At 43.8% G+C, this 13,582-nt stretch overlaps 1 protein-coding gene across 1 annotated transcript; it reads left to right on the top strand.

The window, feature by feature from the left end:
- Window positions 1–5,489: 5,489 nt before the first annotated feature.
- On the top strand, window positions 5,490–13,262 carry LOC309537361 (trypsin-like). Its single transcript, XM_082232248.1, has 5 exons — window positions 5,490–6,481; window positions 7,074–7,230; window positions 8,518–8,771; window positions 10,434–10,570; window positions 12,121–13,262. The coding sequence occupies exons 1-5, from the start codon at window positions 6,424–6,426 to the stop codon at window positions 12,295–12,297; spliced, it is 783 nt and encodes a 260-aa protein (XP_082088374.1). The 5' UTR covers window positions 5,490–6,423; the 3' UTR covers window positions 12,298–13,262.
- The last annotated feature ends 320 nt before the right edge of the window (window positions 13,263–13,582 follow it).

Below are 13,582 nucleotides of genomic sequence, written 5' to 3'. Positions count from 1 at the left end.
CTATAGACATACATCATCTCATAATATTTGAGGACTTAGTTGATGGGCAGTTTAGAAATGGAGCAAATAAACAACAAATATCTTCACAAAATCTTGTGAGGTTTCGGCTGAGACAATGATTTGACCAGAGTCATTCTGAATTTCATGTTATTGCTGTCCTTTTATATGTAAAAAGGAATTATATTAGGGCTCAGTTCAAGCCTTTTAAGGGCAAGTGTTAAGGAGGTGCCTTTAAATACCGTACATAACACACACACAAAATTTAGAGTCCGGTGTGATTATTGGTTACACAAATAATGAAGTATATGGTAAAAATACCTATAGTTTACTGCACACTCTGGCATGTATTAAGTACATGTTTACTCCCCCCTTCCCCACTTCCTATAAATTCCTATCAATTCTAACTGTTGCTGATACAAAATACTTTTTACTTTGATCATCAATCTATGCAATAGACATTAGAATACATCATTTCATAGCTGTAATAACTTTGGTATATACACTTTGACAAACTATGTTGATATGTTCAGAAATGTTTATCTGACTTCCTAATGTCTCAACAAACGAAACTGATTTGTAAAAATGTTACATGGGGGAAAAAATACGAGAGAGACTGCACACACTTTTGTAAATCAATAAAATCTTTAATAAAAAGAAAGAAAGAAATGTTTATCTGAGTGTTTGTTTTATTTTTAATTTTATGTACTTATTGCTCTAATAATAATAATAATAATAATAATAATAATAATAATAGAATTTATATACTGCCCTATACCTGGAGGTCACATAAAAAGATCACATAAAAAGGTTCACATAAAAAGATCACAGTATATAAAATAAAAATAAAAGCAATAACACAATAATACCCCCCCCAAAAGAGCCACATTTTAAAAGGCTATGGGATGTTAATCAGGTCAACCAAAGGCCTGGTTAAAAAGGAACCTTTTTGCCTAGCACCTAAAGGTGTATAATGAAGGCGCCAGGTGAACTTCCCTGGGGAGAGCAGTGCACAGACAGGGAGCTACTGCACAGAAGGCCCGTTCTCGTGTTGCTACCCTTCAGCCTCTCGATAACGTTGCAATGCAACCTTGTTAAACAGTTTAAAGAAGAAAATGAATAAAAACTACATTACAAAACAAAAACAAAAAGGCCATATTTGGCAGGAATCAGGTTTGCATGACAGCACCAAATTAAATTTAACTGGGAATTGCAGGTGGGAAGAGTGCTAACGTGCTCAGTTTCTGCTTGTGAGTTTCCCATTGAAACCTATATACGGAAACCTGTGAAAACAGGGCTGGACTAGATAGGATTATGTTATAACTGTGCAAGGTGATTTAACTATGGAATTCACAACCACAAGAAATAGTGATGGCCACCAACATTGTTATGTACTGAAGTTCTCACCCTGGGCCAGCAGGGGGATACTGTAGATAGTTTTCACTCAGGTCCACGTCAGTTATTTTAGGCGGGAAACCCTGGGTTGTTGTTGCTACAATGTTGACAGCCGGCTGCCTATAAAAGCAGGCCGGCTGAGCTGTTTGCTGTTCAGTTCTGTTCCAGCTTACAAATTGCTGTGTCGTCTGCTATGTCTACCCACTATTCAACAAACATAGTAAAGGTAAAGGTAAAGGTACCCCTGCCCGAACGGGCCAGTCTTGACAGACTCTGGGGTTTGTGCGCCCATCTCACTCAAGAGGCCGGGGGCCAGCGCTGTCCGGAGACACTTCCGGGTCACGTGGCCAGCGTGACAAAGCTGCATCTGGCGAGCCAGAGCCGCACACGGAACGCCGTTTACCTTCCTGCTGGTAAGCGGTACCTATTTATCTACTTGCACCCGGGGGTGCTTTCGAACTGCTAGGTGGGCAGGCGCTGGGACCGAGCAGCGGGAGCGCACCCCGCCGCGGGGATTCGAACTGCCGGCCTTTCGATCGGCAAGCCCTAGGCGCTGAGGCTTTAACCCACAGCGCCACCCGCGTCCCATTCAACAAACATAGATTGCTTTAAAAAAGAATTAGGCTATGAGTGGCTGCTAGCTACAATGGATATGTTCTGGCTCATCCGTCAGAGGCAGTATGAATACCAGTTGTCGAGATTCACAAGTAAAGAAAGTGCTATTGGCCTGATTCAGCAGGTTCTTCTTATGTTCTTACGTGGTTGAATCCCACCTGCAAAACAGCAACGTTCTGGAACTGCCATTTCTCACCTCCAGCAAAGTGCCTACTCCATTCTTCAAAACTAGCAGCACCACAGGTGCTAGGGAGAGAACGCGTTGTGCAAGTCCAAAGAGAAAGATGAAGTCTTAGAGCTGTGAACAGAGGGTCCAGTTCATTTCTCTGTCAATTATTTACTAAAGTTGTGGTAGGAGGAATAAAATTGTACATCCCCTGTCCTTACTACCTCATTATCATGGAGCGAGTTCTAGGCACAGTCCTGCTTCTGGCTTCAATAGGTACAGTGGCGTAGCGTGGGGGGTGCCAGGGGTGCCAGCCGCACCGGGCGCAACATCTGGGGGGGCGCGAGTCCAGAGGGAAGGGACAAGTTTCTTCCTCCGCCGGGCTCCCCGCCGCCACCGCCAGCCTTGCGCCCTAGCGCGCGCGCGCCCCCGCCACCGCTACGGCTGTGCTCCACTCACTGCTCGCAGGAGGAGCAGCCGCTGCAGCAGCGCCGACGCTGCCGCCGACGCCGGGCACGGGCAGCCTCCGTACCCCGCCGCCGCTGCCATCCCCTCGGCCCAGCCACAGGCGGCGGCTGCTTCTGCCTACTGGGAGGGAGGAGAGCTCCGAGGGGCCTCACCGCGCCCTGCGCTCCCCAAAACCCTTTGAGAGGAAGCCAGCAGGCGGGCGAGGGTCTCCCGGCAGAAGGGGGCGCCGCTGGCGCCGGCTCTCAGCGCAAGTCTCAGCCGCAGGGGGGGGCGAGGACGGAGCACAGCTGGAAGCCCCCAGACCCGGCCGGGAGGAGGAGAGGCGCTCGCCAAGCCCGGATCTGGAGCTCCACCTACAGCCCAAGGAGAGGAGGGGGCGGGGAAGCGCCCGAGGGGAGGGGGCTTCGGCTGCCTCGGCCCGCGGGGGCTCTGCAAATAATAAATTTAATAAATTCCTGCTGAGCCTTTGGGGCGGGTCCTTGGCTCCTTCGCTCGCCCCCAGCCCCAGTGGCGTAGCGTGGGGGGTGCAGGGGGGCCGGGCGCAACATCTGGGGGGGGCGCTCGCACTCGAGTGCTAAAATCCACGGGTTAGGGGGCGCAAATTACTTGCCTTGCCCCGGGTGCTGACAACCCACGCTACGCCACTGAACAGGTAAGAGAGTTGTTGCTGGCACAGGTGCAGGTACCTGTGCTTACGGGCAGTGAGCTAACCATTCATATGTCACTCCTATATGGGTGAAGCTTAAGGTGTTTTGTTTTTATGTTGCAATAAGTGCTGCTTGACTGATTGCCATACAATGTTAATTTAATTTGGCAGGGCATCATGACTTCCTAACAAAATTACTTTCTTTTATTTTAATGGGTTCCCATCCTTTCCAAAGTGATGTATGATCTTAAAAAATATATGCACAGCTTTAAATACATCTCTTGTATTGGCATAATAAAAAAGTCACAAATCTGTATAAAATGTGCATAGATAGATAGATAGATGGAGTGAGTCTTTGGCAATCACTTGTAGCCGAATAAGATTGTCTTCCATAAACATGGTTTTAACAATGAGTCTGTAAGTGACTGTGGAGACCAATTCTGGAATCACACGTCTTTCCACAGTGGGGACATTGGTTTCCGGGTGGGAGTTGATCACAGTGTGGATTTGCCAAGCCTTCCTCTAAACACATTTCTCCCTTGCATATATATGTGTGTGTGTGTGTGCAAATGTAGTGGAGAAGATTTTGAGCAGGTGATCTGTATGCCTGCTGAGTCTGTTGTCCAGGTGCTGAGGTTGAGCAACTTCGAGGTATCCTCCCTTGCTGGGGTTGATGATGAATGAACTTTATTACGGTCATCGACCAGGATAAAACAACAACAACAACATATAAATAAAATAGCAGGATTTTTTTTTTAACTGATAAATGTTGGAGCAAATAAGGACAAAGGAACAAGTATGGGGTTCTTTATATTGAAACCACACTTAGATGAAGAGCAAACTGTGAACCTCTGCATGTTGCTGGATGGGAGAAGATGTGAGTTGTAGTTTAGGGAGTCAGAGAATTCCATCAGAAATGAAAATAGGAAAAGCTGCTGCATTTCACATAGTTGCCAGAGATCTGGAACAGAAACCATGCAAATAGGGGTGGTATTTGCTATCTTTATATTAGTCTGCAAAATGTTACAGAAGCAACTACATTATTTCCTGCATTGTTTTTGTCATTTTCCTTCCATTGAAATGTATTGAAATTGATTACATAATTAATGATACAACTATGTTAGTCTCAACTATAGAAGACAGATTAACAGTTTCAGAGGAAGCCAAACTACAGTAGTACCTTGGTACTCAAACGTTTTAGTTCCCAAACGCCGAAAACCCAGAAATAAGTGTTCCGGTTTTCAAACGTTTTTCAGAAGCTGAATGTCCGATGCTGCTGTCGGCTACTGTTTCTAGGGCACCTGCACCAATCAGAAGCTGCATCTTGGTTTTCGAACATTTCAGAAGTAAAACGGACTTTCGGAACGGCGCTTTTGTTTTTCCTATTTATTTTGCATTTTTGTTTTTGAGGCTTTTTCGGTTAATTTGTTTTTGTGACTGTGTGGAACCCAGTTCAGCTACTGACTGACTGAGTGATTAATTGATTGTGTGACTGCAGAAATTGATAAAAGCCCCCCATCCAAACAATGACTATCATCACTGCAGGTAAAGGAAAAAAATAATTTTAATTTTTATAGTCTACAATACTGTCTTATTTATTTCATAGTACAGTACATTGATTATTGCTTTCATTTTAGGGATCAATGGTCTCGTTAGATTGTGAAATCCATGTTGAATTGCTGTTTTAGGGGTTGTTTTTAAAAGTCTGGAACAGATTAATCCGTTTTGCATTACTTTCTATGGGAAAGCGCACCTTGGTTTTGGAACGCTTTGGTTTTGGAACGGACTTCCAGAATGGATTAAGTTTTATAACCAATGTACAGTACCACTGTACAGCAGAATGGAAACAATGCTGATTCTCAGGAACAAAGGAAGCCCGTGAAGACATAAACTTGTCTCCACTGGAAAGCACTGTTTTATAAGGTCTGCCTGTGAAGGCTGAATGACAGTGATGTCTGTTTCATGTGGGCAGGTCATCCCTTGGTGCTACAGTCACCAGGGGACGAGATGCATTTGCAAACTTGCTCAGATGGATTCAAGCTCCTTCTTTGGTGAGCCTCCAAAGGGAAGATGTTCCAGAACTGGAGATTGCCTCTCTACAAATCCTTGCAAGGATGCAGACTTTCAGTTATCAAGTTAGGGATCAGGAAATGATGGAAGCTGGCAGGAAGAAAGTAAGCCATTGGGATCTACTGCTTGGAGTGGAGCTCTAGGACCAGGGAGACCTGGGCTCAAATCTCTGCTTACCATGAAGCTCACCAGATGGTCCCAAGCCACTCAGAATGAGAACAGAACTCACCTGTTGTGAAGATGAACTGGGGTAAACCCCAGCACATGTGCTGCCCTGATCACCTTGGAGGAAGAGTGAACTAAACATGTGTTAAATAAACTTGAAATAAGAAGCCAGTTCAGAAGCTGGAGATCCAAGGGAATAGCAGCCAACGCCTTGCGATCCATCTCAGAACAGTCCTGAAAAGGTCTGTTTATGTTAGACCATGGTACAAAAAGTCACTGCCAGAATCATGTATTACATGCTTACCGCTTTATTATTATACTTCATGAAGTGGATTAAAGCAAATAAAAGCTTTTGCCATGATAAATTCGTGAATCTTTAGGTTTGTGAGTCACAAGACTATTGTTTTTGCTACATTGGATAGGTAATAGAGCCTAATAATAATAATAACAATAATAATTCTTGTGTTTCAAATATATATCTCAATGCAATGTACAAAATATTATAAAAAACAACAACAAAATGTAAAGACAACACAAAAGTAACAAGATGAGTACCAATCAAGGAGGAATGACACTTTAAGTTGTTGGAATATGCGGAGCTGGCAGGTCTGATCAGTAAGAGAACAAGAAGATAAAGGATACAAAAGGGACTGGAAAATTTTTGTAATTTTAAAAATCTATATAAACTCGTGAACAGATTAGCAGGACTTGAATAAATTCAGCAGTATAAGAGGAAGTAGAACATAATTAGTAAGAAGAGTAGAAACTCATAGCTGTCAACGTTTCCCTTTTTTAAAGGGAAATTCTCTTATTCCAAGTAGGATTCCTCGCAAGAAAAGGGAAAAGTTGACAGCTATGGTAGAACTTGGTAACTTAGAATACATGGAAGAGAAGGAAAATAATGGATACCAGAGAAGGAGAGGAAGAGAAGTCCTTAGGTGTTTTGTGTGGTGTCTTTGGTTTGTTTTCAATTTTTATTCATTTATTTTCTACTTATTCTTTTTGAACTGTATGCAAAAACACAAATAAAAATTAATTTCAAAAACAAACAAACCAGGATATGGATTTTAAAATCCTATATTGGACAATAAAACAGTTATGTTAGACTAAAATAACTACGTATCTGCTTGACCCTGATCAAAACATTTTACAAGGGACTTTAAGAGGAAGGAAGAAATGAGCAAGCCAGTAGGACTGAAAAATCGCTCTCTGAACAGAATGATACACGTAGGGTTCTACTTTTAGTTTCAGTCAAGCCTGGCAAATGCAAGAGCCTTTAATGTACCTTGCACACAGCACATTCATGTAGATGTTGTAGCCTGAGTGAAAGCACACCATGCTGAGGAACCATAAAAGTACAGGACATTCACACCCACACTCTAGCCTTCATCTTATTCCAGTAATCATTATTATCTGCAGGATCCCATCGGCATGGGGGTGGGTACTTTACCTGCATTTCTGGGAAACAGCTTCCCATCTAATGAAACACACTCTTATCGGAAGCCTCCCGTGTCAGCAAATGTGTAATATATGATGGTATTTGTGTCACAGTGTCAGCACAGACCGGCGAGCGTATTATTGGCGGATCCGAATGCTGGCCGCACTCTCAACCCTGGCAAGTATTTGTTTTCGACAGTCAACTCAATCGATGTGGTGGAGCATTGATCGATGAGCACTGGGTGCTTACAGCTGGACACTGTCTGCAAAGGCAAGTTTGTGGGGTCATAGGGAGGAAGCGGTGGGTGAGAGGGAGGGTAATGTCTCCAGAGTAGGGGAGTGGGTGGTGCTGTGGTCTAAACCACTGAGCCTCTTGGGCTTGCAAATCGGAAAGTCGCTGGTTCAAATCCATGCAACGGTGGTGAGCTCCCATTGCTCTGTCCCATCTCCTGCCAACCTAGCAGTTCAAAAGCACACCAGTGCAAGTAGATAAATAGGTACCATTGTGGTGGGAAGGTAAATGGCATTTCCGTGTGCTCTGGTTTCCGTCACGGTGTCCCTTTGCACCAGTAGCAGTTTAGTCATGCTGGCCACATGACTTGGAAAGCTGTCCATGAACAAACGCCGGTTCCCTCGGCCTGAAAAGTGAGATGAGCACTGCAACCCCATAGTCGCTTTTGACTGGACTTAACCGTCCAGGGGTCCTTTACCTTTACCCTTTTTTTTAACCTTTAATCTCTCGAGACATTTACAAAACAATCTAGAATGGATCGCTTTTCTTCTTCGTCATTTTTTAATTGCCTGAGATTCTGCTGCAGCACTAGGTGAAGAAGTCCCTGCCCAGAGGCAGTCAGCCAGCAGAGAGCTGGTCCTCAGCAGCCATTTCTTACATTTTGAATTCTTTACGAGTTTATATGCAGGTGGTGCTGTGGGTTAAACCACAGAGCCTAGGACTTGCTGATCAGAAGGTTGGCAGTTCGAATCCCTGTGCTCGGTCCCTGCTCCTGCCCACCTAGCAGTTTGAAACCAAGTCAAAGTGCGAGTAGATAATTAGGTACCGCTCCGGCGGGAAGGTAAACGGCATTTCCATGTGCTGCTCTGGTTTGCCAGAAGCGGCTTAGTCATGCTGGCCACATGACCCGGAAGCTGTACGCCGGCTCCCTCGGCCAGTAAAATGAGATGAGCGCCGCAACCCCAGAGTTGGCCACGACTGGACCTCATGGTCAGGGGTCCCTTTACCTTTACTGAATTGTATTAATCATTTGTTGAATTTGTTTTTGCCTTCGTTATATGTTTTGGATGTGATTATACCGACTGAAATGTTCTACTCATTTTCAGTACCATAGCTATTATTGAGACTTGCTTTGAGCTCAGCATTGTTGCTGGAAAAGCGGGATATAAGAACTATTAAATCCTATCAAATCTGGGCCACAAACCCTGTCCTACTCAAGCAAAGAACTGAGGCCAAGAATAGCATGGAAATGGTTTGGTACAAGAAGGGCTGTGCCATACAATAGTTCTGAACACCTCTGTGTCTTCGCTATTGTCTCCCTTGCAGAAATCTCATGGTTCATCTTGGGGAGCATGATTTGTATAAGCAAGAAGTTGGGGAACAGTCTTCCAAAGCAATCAGAGCCATCCGCCACCCTAAGTTTGAACTCCGAACAATGAAAAATGATGTCATGCTTCTGAAGCTATCCCCCCCTGCAGTCCTGGGAGACACCATTAAGACCATCCCTTTTGCTAAGGAATGCGCACCCACTGGGACAAAGTGTGTGGTGTCTGGCTGGGGCACTACTACTTTCCCCGAAGGTAAGAGGAAAGGCCAGAGGGTCAAGGTTCCATGTGCAATGACCACTTTTGGGATAAGCTGCAAGAAGTTTAGCTTGCAACGTCCATCAGCAGGCAAGGGTTTCACAAGACCTCCTGCAAACCAAGGCTAGATTCAGGTACTTGAGGGGCCTGGTGCAGTTCCTACAAAGGAAAGCATGAAATAAGGAGATGTAAATGATGTAAGCTTTTGCAGACTACCTTAACCGAAACCAAAAACACCTAAATCCTGAGCACCTGCAGTTTCACAACCCTGAGCAAACTACTAAAAAAAATGGGGGCGGGGGGTAAGCTTGAGAAACAAAAAGACAGTACTGTGGTACCTCAAGTTAAGTACTTAATTCGTTCCGGAGGTCTGTTCTTAAACTGAAACTGTTCTTAACCTGAAGCACCACTTTAGCTAATGGGGCCTCCCACTGCCGCTGCGCCGCCGGATAATGATTTCTGTTCTCATCCTGAAGCAAAGTTCTTAACCCGAGGTAATATTTCTGGGTTAGCGGAGTCTGTAACCTGAAGCGTATGTAACCCGAGGTACCACTGTAACAATTAACTGCACCGCTATTCAAAATCCAGTTAAAACGATCCAGTTTAACTAACTCAACAAAATGGATGAACTTGATTCAGCATTTTGAAGTCTGATAGCCCTTTACACTCCAATGCCCCCTTGCCTCTTAGCAAGGTAATCCCACCGCCTCCCAGTACTGCCTACTTTAGGAACCACTAGATTAGGTGATTTATGGGCCTAAGTATAAGGGCAGCTGCCTCTGTCCATACTGTGTTTCCAGTTGTGGGATGGGGAATTGCATCTACTAGCCAGTAGTCCATTAAGGTGAATGAAAGTAGTGGACTCTCCTTCCTTGAAGGCTTTTAAGCAGAGTTTGGATAGCCATCTGTCATGGATGCTTTAGCTGAGATTCTTACATTGCAAGGAGTTGGAGAAGATGGCCCGCAGGGTCCCTTCCAACTCTACAGTTCTATGATCCTATGAGTGGGACATCTCATTCTGCTCCAAGCAAGCCCTCACCTACCTCTCGCCTTACCGAAGGAGCGTCTTCACCTCCATCGTTCTACCCGGACGCTGAGGTCCAGCACCGAGGGCCTTCTGGCGGTTCCCTCACTGTGAGAAGCTAAGTTACAGGGAACCAGGCAGAGGGCCTTCTTGGTAGTGGCGCCCTCCCTGTGGAACGCCCTCCCACCAGATGTCAAAGAGAACAACAACTACCAGACTTTTAGAAGACATCTGAAGGCAGCCCTGTTTAGGGAAGCTTTTAATGTTTGATGTATTACAGTACTTTAATTGTTTTTGGAAGCCGCCCAGAGTGGGTGGGGAAGCCCTGCCAGATGAGCAGGGTATAAATAATAATAATTATTATTATAAATAATTTATTATTACTTACGACGAATCCTGGGGGTGGCCCTGGCTGTTGGCTTCCTCCTCTGAGTCTCAGTGTTGCCCCTTGCAGAACTCAATAGAGAGGAATATGGGGGCAAAGTTGCTCTTCCTGCCTTCCACCTTACGGTTGCAATGGACACCAACCACCACAGCTTCTGGCATTTGTGAGGGAGGAACCTGAAGCTAAAATAGTTAAGCAGCAACTCCCAAACAGCCAGTGTCGCACACTGACCCAAGCATTCATTTTGCAGTAAATTATGCCAATGTCCTGCAATGTTTGGACACAGAGATCCTGTCAAAATACATCTGCAAGTCTAGGTACGGAATCTACTTTGCAGACAACAAGATTTGCTCAGGAAAAATGGAAGGAGGCAAAGACTCGTGCCAGGTGAGCAACAAACACTTGGTGACTATGGGTCAGAGGCACAGTGCATTGTATCACAATTCAACTTTCCTGTGACTTAGCCTGCAATCTGAACTACGCCATTCATATATAACTTATACACCACATAAAATAACCAAAAATAAATAAATAAGCAAGTCACACAAATTGCAACAATAAAGGCACAAGCAAAAAGTCAGCACATAGTATCAGGATGCAAGAATCCAGTAAAACATCATTCATGTCTACTCAGAAGTCGGCCCTATTTAATTTAGTGCAGCATATATATTCCCAGGTAAATGGGGTTAGGATTGTAGTCCAAGTCCAATTTTGGTCAGTGGAACTTCTGAGTAGGGATGGAATAGACTCAGAATCATTTGATTCAGTTCACTTCTAAATATAAACCTGCCTAATATGCATGTTCTGAAACAATATTTGATTTGAAAAACACAATTCCTCTGATATTTGCGCTTCTCAGAGTTTTGCAGTGCAGTTCTCCAGCTATGGAATATGTACAAAAATGCATATACTAGGATAAAGTGTGTGTAATGATAAAAGAACATGCACAAATGCATTATGTTAGGGGAAATTGCTTTGCAAAAATACTATGCAAAATCCCATATAAAAATGTGTATAATAGAAGTTTGCATTAAAAGGCTGATGAATTTTCATGAGTTAAAAAACAAACAAACACCCCAAACTGATGTGGAAACGTAGAAAACTGAACTTGCAGACTGGGAAATGAGAAACCAAAACTGACAGAGTCACACATCCTTACTTATGAGTAGACATGGTTAGGATTTCTCCAATGTCAGTAGCAAGCAGACTTCTATTTTTATTTTATTTTTCCTTCTTATTACTTGAGATCCATCAGTAGAAGGGAAACAAGTATTTACAATAAAATAATTTTGAGCCCAGGAGTTTGTTTATAAAGGACCAAAACTAGACTGAGCTCATAGTTCTTCCATACAGAAATATATTTCTGCATATCCCTTTCTTCCCTTTCAGCAGTACATTTTTAAGGGTTGTTTTGTTGCCACCATTGTTGGGAGTAAGAAATCCTTGCCAATCTACTTCAGATCATCCAGCGATCTACCAGCACAGCCCAGTCTAACTTCTGCCTACTCCTTGTCTAAATCTTCCTAATTAAAAGGAAAAAAAGAAAAAAGGAAGTGAGCAGAAACAGAAGGGTATTAAGATATTGGTGGGCCATGGGGGGGTGGGGGGAGAGACACCGAACTACCCAAGGAAGCAAGTATTAAGCAAGAAGAGCCATAAACCTAAAGAAAGCCATACCTGCTTCAATATGAAACCCCCTATTTCTGTACCTTTTAGATTCAATGTTCAGCTTGAGCAGGGATGTGGAATCTATAGCCCTCCAGATTTTGCTAGACGAAAGCTCTCATCATCCCCGACCACTGGCCATGCTGCCTGGGGCTGATGAAAGTTGGAGAATCTCCGGAGGACCACAGATCCCAGCCCCTGAACTAGAGAAGTCTCACCACACCAAAGAGTTCTCCTGCTCTCTGACCCCTTTCCTCTTGTTGAATTTACAGGGAGATTCTGGGAGCCCCTTGATTTGCAACGGGGTCCTTCACGGTTTGGTGTCATCGGGAGCTGTGAAGTGTGCATCCAAGAAAAGCCCTGCTGTTTCCATGGAGATCTGCAAATTTTGGAAGTGGATCGAGGAAACCATGGCTGAAAATGACACAAAAGCACCAGCCCAGGGCTGATATCCCTCAAAAAAAAAGCATTATTGCCTTTGCTTCTCAGTACCATTTTTCTCATGCAGAGCGCAGAAATGGGAGCATTTCCAACAGTTGCAACCTATACCCCAGCTCTCCTCTGGGATAACTCAGTTAGTAGAGCGTGAGATTCTTAATCAGAGAGTCAAAAAATTCATGCATTGTAAGGGTTGGTCTAGATGACCCATGCGGTCCCTTCCAACTTCACAGTTATATGAAAAGTTGATAGCAGTTGCCGATCAGCAATAACGTACAAAGAGCCTGCTAGGTCATCTAGTGCTCATCTAGTGCTGCATTCTGTTTTCACACTAGCCAACCAGATGCCTGTGGGAAGCTCAAATGCAGAACCTGGTGGCAACAGCACAATTCTCCCCACTTGCGATTTCCAATGGCTGGCATTCAAAAGCACACTGGTTTCCACTGTGGATGTGGAATGTAGCTGACATGGCAAGGCTGTCTGTAAATCTTCCGCGACCACCACTTATTGAATAAGCTGCAGGTGGTTTAGCTTGTTCGGCAACAAGCAAGGATTTCACAAGATCTCCTTTGGACCAGTCAAGGTCTATCAGATTACAATTCCCAGAGTGGTTTAACAATTAACCCCTCTTCCCAGGGAACTCTTTAACAGTTGCAGCTCTAGGGGAATAGGGGTTTCTTAATGACTACCAGCAACCTTAACAAACTTCAGTCTCCAGGATGCTTTGCGGGAAAGCCATGATTTTTTCCAGTGGAATGGTAGTTATTTAAATGTGCATTGCCGATGATGCCTAAGAGGTTTGTTAATATAATCAGCTGATCTGAGAAGACACGTTCATTGTGGCCTAATCTTGCAAAACATAATTCTTACTAACATTAATTCTTATTTTTAATATAATTTTTATTAGTTTTCAATTGCAATCCAATCATAGCTTCATTATAACAATACCAATTTATAATACAATTATTAATACAGTGGTACCTCTGGATGCGAACAGGATCCGTTCCAGAGCCCTGTTCGCATCCTGAGCAGATCGCAACCCACATTTGTGGGTCACGATTCATCGCTTCTGCGCATGACTGTACCAATATTTCAAATACCGAATTATATAATTTAGAAAAGGTGCCCCCCATGTGCTAGAATTGATGGCTTGATTATTTCTGCATTCCAATATCTTTTTAATTTCCATGACATTCCGGTCATAATAATAATAATCCCTTATACAACTGTAATATTAATAACTTCTATTTGTGTTGACACATTAATTGATTTATAAAACTACAAGTGAGCAACTCA

The sequence above is a fragment of the Podarcis vaucheri genome (assembly GCF_965113315.1).
Source record: "Podarcis vaucheri genome assembly, chromosome: 7".
In the NCBI taxonomy this organism is placed as follows: domain Eukaryota; kingdom Metazoa; phylum Chordata; class Lepidosauria; order Squamata; family Lacertidae; genus Podarcis; species Podarcis vaucheri.
Note: the sequence above shows the minus strand (reverse complement) of the source record. Positions and strands in the feature narration are given on the sequence as shown.